Source organism: Nicotiana sylvestris, chromosome 4, assembly GCF_000393655.2.
Source record: "Nicotiana sylvestris chromosome 4, ASM39365v2, whole genome shotgun sequence".
NCBI classification, from domain to species: Eukaryota; Viridiplantae; Streptophyta; class Magnoliopsida; order Solanales; family Solanaceae; genus Nicotiana; species Nicotiana sylvestris.
This window is the reverse complement of record NC_091060.1, coordinates 131,998,836-132,019,473: the sequence shown is the minus strand read 5'-3', so window position 1 is coordinate 132,019,473 and position 20,638 is coordinate 131,998,836. Positions and strand designations below refer to the sequence as shown.

The 20,638-nt window shown below is 37.3% G+C and overlaps 1 protein-coding gene across 1 annotated transcript; it reads right to left on the bottom strand.

The window, feature by feature from the left end:
• Nucleotides 1-487: 487 nt before the first annotated feature.
• Nucleotides 488-3,510, bottom strand: LOC104221282 (uncharacterized). Its single transcript, XM_009772310.2, has 6 exons — nucleotides 3,151-3,510; nucleotides 2,919-3,017; nucleotides 2,415-2,456; nucleotides 2,091-2,220; nucleotides 881-982; nucleotides 488-788 (listed from the first exon to the last, which is right to left on the bottom strand). Exons 1-6 carry the CDS (start codon nucleotides 3,376-3,378, stop codon nucleotides 724-726), a joined length of 666 nt encoding a protein of 221 aa, XP_009770612.1. The 5' UTR covers nucleotides 3,379-3,510; the 3' UTR covers nucleotides 488-723.
• Between the last annotated feature and the right edge of the window lie 17,128 nt (nucleotides 3,511-20,638).

Sequence of the window (20,638 nt, the reverse complement as noted above, 5' to 3'; positions counted from 1 at the left end):
ATCTTTTTGAATCATTGAATATTGTTATCATTGCTCATATTCATTGCCATCACTATAAAATATACCATTTGTCTTTTCTTGACATCGGTAGCTTTATTTTTCGGATATTATTTTTAACTAAGATTAACCGTTCTTTATATAAATCTAATCGGTTGAAGCAAAATTTATATTTTTAGCCAAACAAACCTTGCAAAAAATTCTCATTTTCAATTTGCCCATGATCCCTTATGTAGTTAATTATCGAAAGCTCATATAAGGCTCATGGCTGAAAATAAAATTGCAGGAATTAGCAGAAAATCAAGTTGCAAATTCAAAAGAAAAAATTGAGATTGTTGCTCTCTAAAATGCACGTATTAAAATAGAATGATAAAAATTTAATAATGAAAAATAGCTTGTTTTCCATCCAAATTCCAACTAGCAAGGAAGCTTTACTTTAAAGAAAATATGGATGCAGTGTTTGCACTTTAATTTGATACTAAGCAACTAATAAAAAATGAAAAAGGATTCTATTTAACCATGAGAAATACATCAAGAATCTAAAATAATCACTGCCACACCACATAAATATAATAGCATGGCCATAAATCTGCAACCTTTCTAATAAGGCTAATATTCTCTTCCATACAACATAAGAACTGTAATTATTAGAAGCAATTTGTATTTTAAAATTTTAGAAAAAAGGAGGGCAAAGCTCCACCCAAAAAAATGATTTTCTTAAATTATTCACTTGCTAATCTCTAATTGCACCATTTCGATAAAGCTAAGCATGGTCTCTAATCCTTTCTCATCTGAAAAAAAAAAAGATGGTATTTGTTATTGTTGTTAACGACATTGACTACATTAAATGAAGTTAAGCTAATGAATTAGTTAAGAGCCTTACCAAATCTTGGTATAGTGTGGCCCTTAGGATGATGAATCACCACTGGATCAACATATGATTCTAACAGTTCTATCCCATACTTCTTCAGGTAATCTTGCTCACCTACAATATCAATTAATACCCTGTTAATATCATATTCTTCATATACTTTTTTCCACAATCATTTAGAAAAAAAGAAATGTTATAACACGTTAAAATATACCAATAGTTTTCTCAGTATATATTAAATCCACTTTTTCTATATGTTGAATACCCCCACCACCACCACCACCACCACACACACACAACGCCCCACAAAATATAAAAAATGCAATGCTAATTAAAATTTTCAGCTAATGCGAGCTAAATAAGTCAATTAAAAAGAGATCATAACTGCAATTTATTATGGCAGCCCTCCATTCTTCTACAATCAGTATTACATCTAGTATATAGGGCTAGCTAGGGTTGATATCTCCAACTTTTGACTGACATCGGAACTATAGTATAGTAATACTCAATTCCTTTATACTCCCTGCATTTATTTTTATTTGACATGTATATTAAAAATAAATTTTTATTTTTACTTGTTATTTTACGCATATCAAAATAAGACAAATTCATTTTTCCTGTTATACCCACAGTATTTATTACTCATTTTAAATCATTTTTTGAAATCCAATAAAATACGCATCAATTAATATGGGTATCATAGTAAATTATGCACTTCATTTATTATTTCTTAAAGGGCGTGAAAAGTAAAAACATATCAAGTAAAATTGAATAGAGGGAGTACTAACTACCGAGGCATATTCTCTTGGATCGTCTAACTATTCCTCTAACAATAATATCGACACAAATGTGATGAAATCAAAGACAGAAAATTGACGTGTAATTCACGATCTCATTAAGTTAAAAATTCGAGGCATTAATTAGATGAACCTATTCAGTAGTGTTTCATGGTATATATGCCTTTATAAATACTTAATTTCAATTCGTTCTATAAATTTCTTAACAAATTCGATTTATTCGAGCCGCCCCAGTTGACGAGAATCTATATAGTTGGCTCGTCCTAGTTGAACAAAGAATCAAATATAATGAATACAGGCCACATGTTAAACAAACTTTTTTAATAAGCAAAATAACGTGTCTTTTAATTTGCACACCACGTTTTTTTTTTTTTTTTTGAAATAAATAAAAGAAGCATATAAAAATTTGTAGGGACAGAAAATACCTAAGAAGTGAACGGACGGGCATGTAATAGACGATGAATAAGCTTTTTCGGCAACTGATTCATTCTTAAATTGAGCACCTCCAATTATTATCAGATATTTTATTTTGGGCACCTTTGTAAGTGCCACTCCCTGTCAAAATCACATCATGTAATCATCAATAATCATCATAAGTTAATGTTTAATTTAAATACCAGTAATTATAATATTATGATTCAAATTGTGACATATTGATGACTAGTTAATTTTCATTTTACAAACAGAAAGAGCTAAATAAAAGACGGGATTAGCGAGATGGGAAAAAATATCAATGGCTTAGTGTTTACCTTTTCTTGCAACCCTGGCAATGCTCCAGAAAGAATTGCACCCTGAATTGTATCAAAAGCAAAGATACTCAAAATCAGATTGTGCAATTCTTTTATATAGATGCATGTATCATAATTTGAAATATAAAAACAGAAAAAGAAAAATATTAAAAGAGTTAAACTGTCAAAGTCATCTAGAAGCAAGGAGACACGCAGATAAAAGGAATAGAAAAGAAATCCAACAAAATATTAAGTAGTACTTAGTATATGGTAACTTCTTAAAAGGTCCTTAACCTCAAATGAAAAATTCAACCTTTGACCAAAAATAGTGAATGTTTTGCCTTTTAAAGAAAAAACGTTTCGCTGTAAAAATCATTTTTGTTTTCTCAAAGAAATCCAGAATTAAATTCTTCAAAAATAAATCCAAAAACATTGTGCCAATTTATACTCAAACATTCTAAAATATAAGGGAAAAATATAACACAAAAGCAAACGAGATTCTGGAAAAAAAAAATTAGAACTAACCTGGGAAAAACCAAGAAGACCGTCGAAAGGTCCATGTTTTATCATGCACTCTTCTATGTATGCAAGACATTTATCAAAATTCTGATATTCCGTAAATTCCTATATAAAAAATCAATCACAATTAAGTAAAAAGGTTTTCATTTTAATTGAAAGAAAACATAGGGATTAATTCTTAAGCCTGCAAATGTAAAAGGCAAGAAAAAAATAAAAAAAGGGAAAAAAAGTAAATGACCTTGTTGAATTGGAACCATTCATAATAAGGAGGATCAAAAATACCCTCAACTTCAGATTTGCCTTGACAAGGAAAAGGTGCATCAACAAAAACAAGATCCAATTTTTCAACCACTTGAGTTGGCCATTTGTCAAAGACTTGTTTCTTAAGAATTTGGCCACTGGTTCGAAACCCATGAAGACAAAGAAATCTGGGTTTCCTCTGATTGGCATCACCTTCACTTCCCATAGTTACAAATGATATTTTTTCTGAAACTAAAAAAACTCTGTTTCCTTAATTTACGAGAAGAGTTCCGCAGGTATTGGACAAATATATATAACACAGCTAAGAAAATGCTGTTTGAGCGTTCAATTTATAAAGGGAAGGACAAAATGCGTCGGGTCAGATATATTGTAGGCGTGGTTTGGGGGTGAACGCGTAGTATGAATTGGCTGGGAGCAAATAACTTTGGATGTTGCGTGGACGGTGATGTCAAAGAAGTGCTTTCGCAAAAGTAGGCGGAGAATCAATAATATTCTCTTTTTTTGGTAATAAATTAACAATATTCTCATTACTGTTGGACTAGGAGAAAATTTACTCAACCTCAATACTTATACTAAGAGCCTGTTTGACAGGTTTTGGGAGGCTAAAAGTACCCTTTTTTTTGTTAAAAATGTAATTTTTGAAAATTTTAAGGTATTTGTAAAATGAAAAAAATATTTTTGAGCAGCAGGTAATTTTTTTTGCTTTTGGGAAGAAGATACAAATTCTAGCTTCTTCTAAAAAGTTGAAGCAGAAGTACAAAATTAATTTATTCAAGACAAAAATAACCTTACAATAAATTTATATTTTGTAAATTATTCCTCATTAATTTAACATTTTTCTTTTTATTTATACTATACATTTCTTCTCTTTTTTCTATTAAACATATTTTTATTCTCTTTCTCCTATTTCTAAGAATAAATTTTAAATTTATATTGAATGATGTATTTTGACATATTTAAATCAGCATGTAAACAATAAGTAATATCAACACTCAATGTTATTGCTCTGGAATAACTACAGTTTATATTGATTGAAATTTTTAATTTATATTTTTAGTTTACGTTTTGTATTTTAATTGAATTCTTTTACAATAAATATTTATATTTTTTTCTAAATAATGCTAATGACAAATTTAACAGTTACTATCTTTTTTTTGTAATTTGATACTTAAAAGTGCTTTTTAAAAATATTGGCCAAACACAATGAGCTTGCAAAAAGCACTAATCAAACGAATTGGCCAAACACACAAACTGCTATTTTGCAAAAGTACTTTTTCAAAAAAAATACCTTTGAACAAAAATACTTTTCAAAATAAGCTTGGCCAAACGGGCTCTAAACATCTTGACTTTTTATGATTAATAGTCTGTGTGGCCAAGTTTTTCCAAAGTCAAAAGGATTTTGTTTTCCAATAAAAGTGTTTTTATCAATAAAAGCATTCATTTTCCAAAGCTGAAGTGTTTGGTCAAGCTTTTAGAAAAATAAAATGCTTTTGAGAAGAAACAAAAGCAGTTTTGGAGAAGCAGAAAAAAATAGATTCTCCCCAAAAATATTTTTTTTAAAACACGTTTGAGAAAAATACACTTAAAATCACTTTTCAAAAGTTTGGCCAAACATTAATTGTTGATTAGAAGTCTTCTCAAATTAATTAGTCAAACACAAACAGTTTCTCACCAAACGTAATTTTTAAAAAGTGTTTTCGAGAAAAAGCAATTATCAAATAGGCTGATTTTTGAACCTTGGCCAAACAAGCTATAAGTTAGAATATATACTGTTTAGCTAATTATTATGGTTAAGTATAAATTTATGTAAAAATACATGTCATTTACTTATTAGTTTAATGTATGTATTGAGTGTGAGTAATTAATTTTTTTAAGAAAAGGTGGACATGACCCACGCAAACAACTAGATTAAGCAAAAATAGCACGGTATAGCTAGTTTTCGGATTGGTCATTCAAAAATAGCAAGCGTTTACGAAGTCAATAAAAAATAGCCACTATTTTGCTGCAACAGAGACCGGTCCAGCATAATATATTGGAGTTCGGTGCACCTGTGTATGAACTCCAGCATATTATGCTGGACCGGTATACTTTGCTGACTACAGTATAATATACTGGAGACTAGACCACCGGTGCTCCAAACTCCAGTATATTATACTGGACAATTATACTGGCTAGAACTCCAGTATATTATGCTGGGGTTCTAGTGTACTTATGCTGGAGCATACTTATCCTGGAACTCCAGTATAATATACTGGCGTATTTTCGGGGTTTGAATAGTATTTTCGCTTAGATTTATCTTTACATAAAAAGTGGTAAATTTCGATTACTTTTGAAACTGGGTTATTTTTGAACGACCGGTTCTAAATCTGGCTATTTTTTATAAGTATTTTATTTACTTGAATCTCCAACTTATTTTTAATTATTTTTTATTGTCAGTGTAGATACTTTACCGCCAGAGCAAATCGCATGACTTGTCGCACTCCAATTTGCTCTGTTGTACTAATATTTTTTTGTCTCTCTGAACTCTATGCCTTTTCTTTCCTTGTAAAATTTCCATTTTTTAATGTAATACTATAATATTTTTCTTCAATGCCGTTATGGTAAAAATAAAAACTAAAAAACACGGTGAACTGAAAAAAAGTAACAAACTGATGATGGAAAAAAAATGAAGACATTTTATTAATTTTTCTTTTTGTTTTCACGTACTTTAGTATTATTGTTTAATTGTTTAATTTTATTTCATTTTGTGGTATTTCAGTTTTTCTATTTTTAATTAATGTAGCGAAAATATTTTTCTAGAATATAGAGTAATATTAATGTAAAGAAAATATTAAGTGCGTAATAGGAAACGAAAATTAAAAATACTCTCGTCATTCTAATTTATGTGACATATTTTTTTTAGTAGTCCCAAAAAATGATATCTTTTATATTTAGTAACAATTTAACTTTAGAATTCGCTTGTTACATTTAATGAGATGATTTTCAGTCACATAAATTTTCATGATTTATTTTAGGCTACATATTTTAAAAATTCTTTTATTTCTTAAACTTAGTGCACAATCAAACACTTTCTAACAAAATTGGACGGAATGAGCGAAAGTGATATTTTGACTTTCAACTTTGGTAGTTTGGTACTCCCTCTATTTAAGTTTATGTGAATTTATTTATTTTTGGTCTGTTTAAAAAAGAATGTTCCTTTTCTAAATTTGGTAACAATTTAGCTTAAACTTATAATTTTACCATTAATGAGAAGTTTTTATAACTACACAAATACTCTGGGCCCTTTGTGCTTTGTTTAGAATCACAAATTCCAAAAGTCTTCATTTTCTCTTAAACCATGTGCACAGTCAAACAGGTTCACATAAATTGGAATGGATGGAGTATGTATTTATTGTCATTGCTTAGCTGTCACTACGTCACCCAGCTCCACTTTCTGCAGCCCTCGCTACATTCGGCTACATTGATTTTTTTTTTTTTTTTGGGTAAAGTACATTGATTTAATTTCCTGCTTGATACAAATAAATTGTATTCTATTATTATCAATATTAAGTTAGTAGTGTTAACTTTTGCTTGTACGGGGTAATTTTACGTGTCTTCAAAAAAACAGCGCCTCCTTTCAATTTTAATCAATTCCAAGGAATTTGATATTTTTGTTAAATGAAAATTGTCTTCGTCCAGTTGAGGTGAATTACCCCTCCTATAATTTAGTAAATTAATGACCTTCCTTTTACTTTCAGAAATCATATAAAATCCTCTGTCTAATTTAATAGTGCTTTTGATAGAATAGACCTCCACTGGAGTTTCCTAAGATAAAGTATAAAATGTATCCTTTAGTTTAAAATTATATTCGTCGCTGTTATTGGTTATTTTTTCCTCATTTATCCCATAAATGATTTATGTTTAATATAATTCGGCTACTCATAGATGGATCCAGAATTTCGGAAAAAATGGGTGCACTATATCAAAAAGATGGCTTCATAATATAAATTTTAAGGGTTTAACCTTTAGATCATACTATTGCAATTACCATTGCACTTTTGGAATATGGTAAGTTCAAAAATATAAATAGGCAATATTTAAGCAAAATTTTCAAAAAACTAGCAGCAATAAGTATTTTACATTCATAGCAACTAAATAAATATATTCCCTAGCAGAAAATTATCCAATCCATTAAAGTAGGGATGCTAGTTAATAATCGCTAAGAATAAGCAAAAACAAAAGGAACGATGATAACTTTCATCAAAAAATAAAATGTTCTTCCAAATTCCACTAAAATAGGCATATTAATTAATGATACACAAATCATATCAATTACAAATAAATTACCAAACTTTCATAAATTATTATAATTTTTAAGTGATTGCTACTTTTCTTGAATTGTAATATACATTTACTCAATGTGTTCTCTTTAATAATATTTTCATTAATTTTTCATGAAAAATCATGTATAATTAATAATATGTATAATATTGGATAAATCATGTATGTTTACCTTTATTCTGAAAAATATAAAATACACATATTTAGTAAAAAATATATAAGGTATATATATGGCACATATACATTATAAATTATTTATATGTTTGGTATAATAAAAAATCTTAGATGATTATACAATAATAACCATGTATAATTAATAATATCTTAAATTCTTAGAAAGATCAACGCGTCGATGTTGCTATGGTTAAAGTGTGTATATATAATTATATAGATGGTATAATGATGATATTCCATATATTTGTATTTGTTTATTTCGGTGTGTATATTTGTTCGATATAACAAAGATATGTTAATGATATATACGTGATAAACTTTCATAGCTTGATTGTATAATTTTTCGTCATCACTGTCTCATGTTCTAAAATTTTGAGATTCAAATCAAATCACAAAAAAAATATAAAAAGTTAGATCGAAAGAATTGACAGATTAATGGGTTATTGAAAATCAAAAGAAGGAACTTGAAACTTGGGCTAGCAATAGAAAAACGCAGTGGAGGGATTGGAAATTCGAAGGAGGAGAGTTAATGGTAGAGTGATATGAGATAGAAAGAAAAATAAGATATTAAGAATTTAAACATAATTTCTTGTTTACCGGAAGAGTAAAAGAATAAATGAGTTACTATTAAATACTACATAATATTTTACTCAAATATGCTACATTTATAACAAGATCTACTATTATTAGAATAATCCAAATATTGTAACATTTGTATACGGTTAAAATCGGGTCCACCCAAATTTACTAATTGACTGAGATCAGGGGGATGGATCGAGGATCAACCCCATAGCATATTTGGCCAAGATATGAGGATAAAGCACGGAGTTCGGGATTCGAGGTACCTAGCAAGATCGAAACCAGTAATGATCGAGGTCGAACGGGACAGACATTGAGCAAGACCGAAGATAGCATAATAACAGAAATGCGAGATATTTGTGACTGGTCGAAGATCATGGAGAAAATCTCAGAACAGATCAAATCAAGGGCGGTTGTTTAGCTAATCATGGGATTTACTTCTGTAATTAGAATTGTACGATAGATAGGATTCAACTACTATATAAAGGGGGTTTTAATCATTTTGTAATCACCTTACATTCACGCATATCAAAGCAATACAATATTCTTTCTCTCATTCTCTTGTTCATTAGTTTATTCCATAACTTTACTCTCACTCGCTCAATTCGAGGGCGACCTAGCTCGAGGGCTGAATTGTATTACAATACTGGTTTGCTTTAATTTGTTGTTTATTTCTACTATTAATCATCATATTTATCAACCGGTGCTAGGTAAAATTACGTATCCTTAAAACCACTTATAAGTTTAATTGTTATCCGATTTTAAGGGTAAACAGTTTGGCGCCCACCGTAGAGCTAAGGATAATAGTGATTGCCTGGTGCAATTTCCGTAACACACATAATTTTACATTTGTTTTTTGAAGTGTCTTTGATTCGAGGATCAACATGTCAAACTCGCATGTAGCACCTACACGCACAAACGATGGCCTTGGTCTCCATGGCAAAAGATAACATAGCCGCCCCAGGGAACGGAGTACCTCTAGTCAACCCCGATGGAGCTCCGTCCGTGGATCTAATCGATGTCAGTTCTCATATTGCCATTAATAAAAATTTGGGCGTCGATCCTGAAAATAGCGTCCATAGGGATGCTCGAACAGCAGATCAGAACGCACAAGGCGGTCAAGAAGGCGGGATTAGCCTTCAAATGATATTCGAAATGTTGCAGACCCAGCAGGCCGCAATAGTGTAGCTCCAAAATCAGCATCGTGCACCGAGCAGGATCGAGCTCGATCCATCACAAGAAATTATTCATAGAGCCGAATCGGTGGCGAAAAGATTGAATGGAGGAGAATCAGAGACCAATCCTACTATCATAAAAATGCTCGAGGAACTGACGAAGTGAATCGAGACAGGGGAAAAGAAGATCGAGGAAAATGTCAAGAAAGTGGAAACTTATAATTCTAGGGTCGATCAAATCCCGGGGGCACCACCAGCACTGAAAGGACTTGATTTTAAAAAGTTTGTCCAAAAACCTCCCCCCTCTCCCCCCCTCCTCCCCGAGTGCGGCTCCGAAGTCAATTCCTAAAGAAATTTCGTATACCTTTATTTCGAAGTATAACAGGACGACAGATCCAAATAAAAACGTCACCTTAGATACATGTGCCATCAAGGGAAATAACTTGGAAGATGACGAGATCGAATCTGTGTTGCTGAAGAAATTCGGGGAGACTCTATCGAAGGGTGCTATGATATGGTACCATAACTTACTACCTAACTCTATTGATTCATTTGCTATGCTTGTAGATCCTTTTGTAAAGGTATACGCCGGAGCCATTAAGGTCGCCACCAGAAAGTCGGACCTCTTCAAGGTAAGACAGAAAGACAATGAAATGCTCAGAGAGTTTGTATCTCGATTCCAAACGGAGTGAATGGATTTGCCACCGGTCACCGATGATTGGGTTGTTTAAGTTTTTACTCAAGGTTTCAACGCTCGAAGTTTTGTAGCTTCACAACAGTTAAAATAGAATTTGATCGAATATCCAGCTGTCACATGGGCCGATATACATAATCGGTATCAGTTGAAGATCAGGGTCGAGGATGATCAACTGGGGGTCCGATCAAGTTGATTTATCTTAACAGGTCTATAGACAGAGTTAAAAGGGACGTCAACTGGGAACCACGGTTGAACAGAGACTTATATCAGCCATACGGTGGATATCGGAGAAATAATGAGCCCAGGCGCAACCCCTTTCGGCATGATAGAAGGAATGATCGAGGGTAGAGTTCTTGATGGCTCATGAGTAAAAGTGGTTTCGATAGGGATGTCAGGACCAAAAAAGCACCTTGATTATCGGAATATAACTTCAACGTGGATGCTTTTGCCATAATATCAGCCATTGGATGTATCAAAGATACCAGTTGGCCTCGACCTATGCAGACTGATCTAGCCCAGAGAAATCCAAACCAAATATGCAAGTACCATGATACCCATGGCCATAAAACAGAAGATTGCAGGCACCCAAGGGAGGAAATAGCCCGATTGTTCAACGAGGGTCACCTTTGAGAATTCTTAAGTGATCGGACCAAGAACCACTTCAAAAATATGGATTCGAACAGGCAGAATGAGCATGAAGAGCCACAACACGTGATTCACATGATCGTTGGAGGGGTCGATATTCCTCAAGGACCAGTATTTAAATGCACCAAGGTGACGATCACAAGGGAAAAAAGGGCGCGAGACTACTTACCAGAAGAGACCTTGTCTTTCAACGACGAGGATGCAGAAGGGATCGAACAACCTCATAATGACGCACTGGTAATATATGTCCTTATGAATAAAATTCAAGTTAAACGTGTTTTGGTTGATCCAGGGAGCTCGACCAACATTATTCGATCGAGGGTCGTGGAACAGCTCGGCCTATAAGATCAAATTCTGTCCGCAGCCCGAGTACTTAACGGTTTTAACATGGCGAGCGAAACCACCAAAGGGGAGATTTTTTTGCTAATGAATGTGGCCGGGACCATCCAAGAAACAAAATTCCATGTGATCGAGGGGAAAATGAGATACAACATCCTGTTCAAAGGCCTTGGATCCATAACATGAGGGCGGTACCCTCGACCCTTCATCAAGTTCTAAAGTTCTCGACATCTGAAGGAGTCAAAACAGTGTACGAGGAACAACATGCCGCCAAGGAGATGTTTGCAATTGACGAGGTAATATCGGTGTCAGCACTTTCTTCAGCAAAGGGATCAGACTCGAAGGGAAAGCAAGAGGCTAAATAGCAACCACAGACACCGGCCTCGACCCAACTGGAGAAGCGGGAGACTGATGAGGACGATGACTATGGGATACCTCGATCTTTCGTAGTTCGTGATGAATCCGATACCACCAAATCAAAGGTCGAAGAGCTCGAACAAATCACATTGATCGAACATCAGCCAGAACGAAAGGTATACCTGGGCACGGGGCTAAACCCAAAACTCAGTAAAAAACTTATTCATTTCCTTACAGCTAACATGAATTGCTTTGCTTGGTCCCATCTTGACATGATAGGGATCCCACCAGAGATCACTACCTATCGACTGAGCTTGGACCCAAAGTTTCGCCCAGTAAAGCAAAAGAGAAGGCCCCAATCCGAGGTTAAGCATGCATTCATCAAGGACGAGGTAACTAAACTTCTCAAAATAGGGTCCATTCGGGAAGTGAAATATCCCGAATGGTTAGCAAATGTGGTGGTATTCCCTAAGAAGGGAAATAAACTTAGAATGTGCGTAGACTATAAGGACTTGAACAAGGACTGCCCTAAAGATTCTTTTCCTTTGCCAAATATCGATCGTATGATTGATGCTATGGCCGGCCATGAGTTTCACATATTTCTCGATGCCTACTCCGGGTACAATCAAATAAAGATGAACCTAGAGGATCAGGAAAAGACCTCGTTTATCACTAAGTACGACACTTATTGTGACAACATAATGCCGTTTGGACTAAAATATGTCGGTGCAACTTATCAACGCCTAGTAAATCGAATGTTCGAAGAACAAATAGGAAAATCAATGGAAGTTTATATTGGCGACATGTTAGTTAAATCCCTACGAGCAGAGGACCATCTGAAACATTTGCAGGAGACCTTCGACATATTAAGAAAATACAACATGAAGCTCAACCCAGAAAAGTGCGCATTCGGGATCGGCTCGGGAAAGTTTCTCGGCTTCATGGTGTCCAATCGGAGGATCGAGATCAACCCCGATAAGATTAAACCTATCAAGGATATCAAGGTCGTAGATAGTGTAAAGGTCGTACAAAGGCTAACCGGACGCATAGCCGCCCTGGGGTGATTCATTTCAAGGTCCTCAGACCGGAGTCATCGATTCTTCTTACTGCTTAGGAAGAACAACTTTGCATGGACCTCGGAATGCCATCAGGACTTAGAAGAACTGAAACGATACCTGTCGAGCACGCCACTTCTCCACACCCCGAAGGCGGATGAGCAACTCTACTTATACTTAGCAGTTTTGAAGATAACGGTAAGTGGGGTCCTAGTTCGAGAAGATCAAGGTACGCAATTCCCTGTCTACTATGTTAGTCGGACCTTAGGTGAGGCTGCTAACCGATACCCACACTTGGAAAAATTAGCGCTCGTTTTAAGAAGTGCCTCTAGGAAATTAAAACCATATTTCCAATTTCATCTGATTTGTGTTGTAACTACCTATCCCCTTCGCAATATTTTGCACAAACCTGAACTTTCGGGTTGACTGGCCAAATGGGCCATCGAGATCAGTGGGTATGATATCAGATATCAACCCCTAACGGCCATCAAGTCTCAAATCTTGGCAGACTTTGTGGCCGAATTCACGCCAACCCTCGTACCGTGGTCGAAAAGGAACTATTATTGAAATTGGGTACATCATCGGGGGTGTGGACCCTTTTCATAGACGGCGCTTCGAATGTGAAAGGGTCCGGGTTGGGCATCATTCTTAAGCCTCTCACGGGTAACATAATTAGGCAATCTATCAAAACTTCTAAGTTAACTAACAATGAGGTAGAGTATGAGGCCATAATTGTAGGTCTCGAGCTGGCTAAAAGTTTAGGAACAGAGGTTATTGAGGTCAGATATGATTCCTTACTTGTGGTAAACCAAGTCAACAGAACCTTCGAAGTTCGAGAAGATCGAATACAGAGGTACTTAGACAAGTTGCAGGTAACTTTGCACCGATTTAAAGAATGGACCTAACAACACATACCTCGGGAGAAGAACAACGAGGTCGATGCCCTCGCAAACTTGGGATTGTTGGTCGAAGATGACAAACTTAACCCGGGGACTGTCGTACAACTCTCGAGAACAGTAATCGAGGAAGGCCATGTCGAGATAAACTCTACAAGTTTGACTTATGATTGGAGAAACAAGTACATAGAGTATTTAAAAAATGGAAATCTCCTATCGGATCCAAAAGAGTCGAGAGCTTTGCGCACGAAGGTAGCTCGATTCACTTTGGCCGAGGATGGAACGCTATTTAGGAGGACGTTCGATGGGCCATTGGCAATATTTTTGGGACCAGGAGACACCGACTACGTCCTACGGGAAATTTATGAAGGCACTTATGGGAACTACTCCGGTGCCGAATCACTGGTTCACAAAGTTATCAGAGCGGGATACTATTGGGCTGATATGGAAAAGGATACCAAAGAGTTCGTCCGAAAGTGCGACAAATGTTAAAGGTATGCACCGATGATCCGCCAGCCCGGAGTGTAGCTCCACTCGGTCTTATCCCCATGGTCGTTCATGAAGTGGGGAATGGATATCGTCGGCCCCCTTCCATCGGGCCCAAGTAAAGCTTAGTTTATTTTATTTATGACTGGTTATTTTTCTAAATGGGTTGAAGCACAGACTTTCGAGAAAGTTAGAGAAAAAGAAGTCATAGACTTCATATGGGACCACATCATATGTCGATTCGGGATGCCCTTCGAGATCGTATGCGATAATAGAAAGCAACTCGTCAGCAACAAAGTGACTAAGTTTTTCGAGGATCACAAGATCAAAAGAATCCTATCGACACCTTTTCATCCCAACGGAAACGGACAGGCCAAATCGACCAACAAAATTATTATTCAAAACATTAAGAAACGGTCGACCGATACCAAAGGGAAGTGGAAAGAGATATTGCTCGAGGTTCTATGGGCATACTGCACTATGTCGAAATCCAGTACCAGAGCTACACCGTTCTAGTTAGTTTATGGCGCCGAAGCTTTAATCCCGGTCGAGGTCAGAGAACCCAGCATTAGGTTTCGATACGCAACAGAAGAGTCAAATAACGAAGCCATGAATATGAGTTTAGAATTATTGGACAAGAGACGTGAAACTGCCCTCGTCCGATTGGCGGCTCAAAAACAACTGGTCAAAAGGTACTACAATCGAAGAGCCAATCTTCGACATTTCAACATCGTGGACTTGGTGGTAAGAACGGTCACCCTCAACACCCGAAATCCAAATGAAGGGAAGCTGGGTCCAAACTGGGAAGGACCATACCAAGTTCTCTGAATTACTGGAAAAGGATCCTACAAGCTCGGTACAATGAACGGCGAACAACTACCAAGCAACTGGAACATATCACACTTGAAACGATATTACTGCTAAGGTACGACCTTCTCCATTTTCATTTATATTTTAAACTAACTTTTGCAGATGATCGACTAGAGATAGCAATGGACTCCTCGACACAAAAACTTTAGGTCTGAAGGCACGCGTTGCACTCTTTTTCCCTTAGACCAATTTTGTCCCAAAAGGGTTTTTCGGCGAGGTTTTTAACGAGGCAACCATTGATCGTGCTAACTTAGAACAATTCAACAGTATTCGAGGCTTCTTTATAATCAACCTCGAATACTGGGGGCATTAACCTTGAATGTCAACTTTGTCGCAAGGAAATTACTTCTAACAGTGGGGTCTCGATAGGTAAATTTTGTAAGGGCCAATAGTCGAATAAACCGTGCCCATATAGGATACTCGAGCCCTGACATCAAACATTTACGCATGTATAATCATCTATTGGAAGAAATATTTTTCCTTGCCAATATCTCATGCCTTAGAAAAATTTTCTACTTCACAATTTCATACTCGATCTATTGTGTAAATAGGCTTAAGGGCCGATCGCAACCGAAGATCGAACGGTTAACCCCTCACTCGGGTACTGCCGTCCGAAAAATAGACGAGATCAAATTATTAAAAATCTCGAGATTATAAGACCTTCAAAAGGCAACCCTCGCTTTTTATTGGCCACAGCCACTCCACTCGGGGACTGACACTTCGAACAAGCTCGAAGTATAATGGGAAAACGAGCCCAAGAGGCAAATCCCAAACTAAAGGCTACGACCAAATTGACACTGTTCTGAGACGTTCGAATTCCATAACAAAATAGGCCTTCGAATATTCTCATAAACCGACTAAAAAATCTATCCTTGGCAAAATTACAAAGGGCTTTGATAGTATCGAGCCTCGAAAATGACTTCATTATTTTATGCTAAGGCATTATAAACTTTGTGAACGCAAATGATAAACAAAGTGAAAACTTTAAAAGCCGAAAAGGATAGAAGAAGCCTTCTATATACGATCATTTTACAAAGGCCAGATAGGTCGAATACAAAACTTACAAAAAGCCTAAGGGCTACTTTCACTTCAAACTCGAGAGATCCTTCTCACTTGACTAGAAAGCCTAAGGGCTACCTAATTCTGAGTTCGAGCATGCTCTTAGTCGATCATTAAGCCTAAGGGCTACTTTAACCCGAGTTCGAATAAATTCTCATTCGGGGACAGTTTTTAAGCTTAAGGGTTATTTTTTGCTCTCAAGTTCGAAAGAACATCCTCATTCAAATAAAAACTAAGGTTTCTCTTATTTCTAATCCGAGCAAGCACTCACTCGATCGTAGAAACTATGCAGGTTCGGTCGAATTGCTTAAGCCTTGAGCCTATGAATAACAACTTCATAAGGTATAAATGAAGCACAAATTTCATGAGTCAGAAATGAAATGAAAATGCATAAGACAAAAAGATAGACCTTTATATACGTTAAAAGTTATTTACAAGGGCAACATGGCCCAATTGAAATTCTATGCAAAAAATCCAAAAAACAAATCCTAAACACTTAATCCTCTCCAGGAGCAACATCCTCGCCCTCGGGGTCGTCTCCACTCTTGGATTCACTCGCGCTCCCAGAATCATCATCATCAGAAGAGAGCAACGCTTTGGCTTAGGCTTCAAGCTCTTTCGCATTTTTTATCTCGGCTGCAAGGTCAAAGCCGCGAGTGTGAATCTCCTCGAGAGTCTTCCTTTGAGACATGCACTTGGCATGCTCGGCAACCTAGTATGCTTGAATCTGAGCAGCATTGGCAACTTCTTTTGGTTGAGCTTGAGCGGTTTCAGCGTCAGATCGGTAGACAGCCACGATCACCTCAGCATCGTCCTTAGCCATCTCAGCCTTAGATTTCGCCACTGCAAGTTCCGTGAACAACCAAGCCTGGAGCTCCTCAGTTTTCTTGGCTTGTGCTAAATTCTTCTCTTTCATGCCTTAGGGTTGGCTTTCAGCCAAGGATAACTGAGCTCGGGCAGCCTCTTTCTCTAAGGCAAGGCGGTCCATATTTTGCTTACACGCTATGGTTTCCTCCTTCATTGCATCTACCTCTCCACGGAGTTGCTCGATCGTCTCGTGCAGTGCTGGACCTGTAAGATCGAATTATTAGCCATCACTCCCGAACCGAGGCCATGAGCTTCTAATACTTTTGTTACCTGCTCGGTCAATTCGCTTTGTTCTTTCTGAGTCGCGGCAGCTCAGCTTAGAGGCCCTTGATTTCTTCTTTTTTTTTGCTCACTGAGAAGCCTTAGAGCATTTTTCTCCTCAGTAAGCCCTTGAATTTTGGCTTTATATCGGCTTAGCTCTCCTAGAGACCTAAAGAAAGCTTCATGATGAAGCACCAAGGCCTACACCAATAGAGGAAAAATAATTAGGCAAGAAGAGAAAAATACAAGTATGGAGATTTGTATTTAGGGATTACCCGATTCAAAACCTTTTGGGCCTCATTAGAGAGACATGGTGCTCCTACCTCGTCCATTATAGCTTGGTCTTCCTCGGTGACCAGACTTCGAAGGTAACTAGCTACCTCTACGGGGCGACAAAAACTCGTGCATCCTTCAGGATCAAAATAATGATTGTCCATTTGCACTCGGGATTAACACTGGGGACTGGAAATTGGCTGGTCAATTTGAAACTCGAGGAAGATTCGCCCAAGCTCCTCCTCGATACCTCCAAGTCACTCAAGCTAGTGACATCATCGACCCTAGCGAAACAACCATGGAAAAGGTCCTCCCCCCGAGGGCGCCTTCTACCTAAGGAGTCTTCATCGCCCGAGCCTCCCGAACCTTCTCTTCGGAGAATGAAGGAAGCGATGGGGAGTCTCTGATTTCTATTACCCCGGGTGTATCTCTCGAGATGCTTTCCTCATTTCGAGGAGCCTCAGGACCGGCCCCCATAGCCATTTCCAACGCCATCTCACCCCGAGGTGAGGTACCTTCAGCTCTAACCAACTCAAGGACTCCAACTGAATTCCCCTCTTGGTCCTTGTCAGATCGAGGCAGAATATCTTCAGTTTCGACTGATCTGGTGGCCTTTTGACCTTCGATGTTGGCTTGTGTTCGAGCCACCAGACTAGAATCATCCTCTTTTTCTTCATCCTCCTCCTCATCTCTTAGGAGTTGAACTGACTTCGTGGACAGGGGAGTCACATCCTTCTTGGACTTTCGAGCCGCTTTATTCTTAGGCTCTGGCCCCTTGAATATCGAAGCCCTTTTCCTCTTGCTTTCCTTTGCCGGCTTCGGGGCAAGGAGTGAGTCTTCTTCATCACTATATGGGGCCCTCATTGGCACATCCTTCCCAAGACCTGCGAAAGAAGGGTAAATAAGATCAAAGAAGAAATTCGGGCAGCGGTTAGAGTTATAGAGTTATACGAAAACTTACCGTGGTTTCGGGCCTCCTATCAGCTTCTCGCCAATTTCGCGCGTTCAGCATGTGTCGATTTCCACACCAAACTTCTGACCCAATTAACGAGCTAGGGAATAGCACCCGGCATCCAAACAACAGCTGCACTAAACGAAACGCTAATAAGAAAAGATAAATGAAAGTAAAAAAGTAAGTTAGAAAGGGGAGTTATACTTACTTCTCATATTCTATTTCTCCGAAAATGGCATATTTTTGGCCGGGATCAGGTCCGAGGTCTTCACACAGACAAATCGGCTCATTCAGCCCCGGTTCTTGTCCTCGTCTATGCTCGAGAAAGCCGCCTTGGAGGCCCGACGCTGAAGCTTTATTAGCCCCCTCGATAAAGTCGGGTGCTATATAATCCTATGAGATGGTCGAGGGTAAAAGTAAGCCCGTCGATTTGGCTCACGAAATAACAAAGTAGTATCACTATCCTCCAGACGGAGGGGTGTATTTGGCCGAGGGTGACTTTGTATTTTTGGCAAAAGTTCATGATGACCGAGTTCAAGGAACCTGATAGGTTACAAGTACCTTAGACACAAGTACTTTACTTTATGTTTTGATGATCTAACAAACTTACCATTCAGAACCAGATAAGGAACCTGCTACACTTCTACAAGACCTTGAGATCACAAAGTTCTAGGTTGGGATCCAGCCCTTGGGAAAGTAAGGCGAATGCTATTACTAAATCAAAGGACCTGCAGGAGCTGACTATAGAAGAGCTGGTTGGAAATCTGAAGACCTACGAGATGAAGAGGAAGATAGAAAGTGAAATAAGAGAACCAAAGAAAGAAAAGAACCTGGAACTCAAAGCTGACAGCAATGACTCAAGTGAGGAAGAGTAGAAGGAACAATTGAGGGAACCGATCCCTACCAGTTCCCGAGGAGACTGTATGAAGTTAACTCTCCAGTAGGAAAGTTGTTGCGTGCACACGCTACTATACAGGAACAACGCAGCAGTCAACTTTCTGTGGAAGGCTCTTTACCTACCTTGCTTACATCATTGTAAATGATGTCACACATGCATAAACACAATTAAGGAAGGTAAACATCTTACTTCATAAGAGAACTAGATGAAGGACCTGAAGCATGCCTGGTACAATCATTCAAGTTAGCCGACTCAAGATAATCTGGGCTGTGTATCTTTAGATTCACAGGAACCAGATTAGGGACCTGATGCCTTGGTGTTCCCCTGATAGAAGTGAAAGTCAACAGTACAACTGGAAAGCAACTGTAGAAAGTGACTGCCTGCAACAGTACAGCAGACAATGCAACAGTCACTTCCCATTGATATTGGACATCACTAAGGATATTTTTTGTAGTATAAACCTTATGCAAGGCACAAGATTCAGGTTCTAAGACTTGCAAAAATCAGAAACGAAAATTCTCTATCAAGTGCTTGCAACAACCTCTCTCAAGAACAAAGCTGTTTCAACCTCAAAGACCTGATCCAAGATCAAAGATATCTTAAGTCCTTAGGTTTTTTGAGTCTTTGTTAATTGTTCTTCATTGTAACTCCTATCTTTCTTTCTTAGAAGCCGTTTTTAGGAAACCCAGAATTCGTAAACTCTCCAGTTTACATTGTGACTAGGTTTAGTCATAAGCTAAAGTCTTTGTAACTAGAGAGTTGCAAAGTGGTTTGTAATAAGTGTTATTACAAGTTAGAGTGTGTAAAAGCCTTTGTAACTGTAGAGTGACAAAGTGGCTTTTGGTGAGAGCATCACAAATTAGTTAAATTATTTGTAATTAGGGAGTCACAAAGTGGCTTGTGGTACGAGTACCACAAGTTAGTTGAATTCTTTGTAATAGAGTCATTATAAAGTGGCTTGTAATATGTGTTTACAGGTTAGTGAAGTTGAAAGCCTACAAGTGTAGGTCGTGGTTTTTGTCCCCTTGAGTTGGGATTTTTCCACGTAAAAATCCTCTGTGTTCTTTACTTCTGCCGAGCTATTGTGGAACTATTAGAGAACCTGATTCCCTATACTTGTTGGTTTTACAGTCTATTGCTTACAGTGGGAATTAATAGAGAATCTGGTTCTCTATAAAGTGGGAACTTATCCTGTGTATCATTTACATACTTGTTCAGTAGTTAGCACTGTACCAAACTGATATAGGACCAGATCTCTATACAGTTTGGTTCGTTAGTATTTTCAAAGGAAACTCATAGAGAACCTGGTTCTCTATACAGTCTGGTGGACGCATAGCTTCTAACAATTGGTATCAGAGCGGGTTATTTCTAGAAGGTTAACACCTAGAAAGGATCTACATGGTTGCTCCACCAAACTTCGAGGAAAGTCAATCAACCAATAGACCACAAAGATTTTAGGAGATGTGTCGCAAAAATGGTGGGATCCCAAAGAAAGGAAGTTCCAGCAGGAATTCCAAAGGAAATGATTGTTGTCATAAGTGTGGAAAGCCTGGAAACTTCAT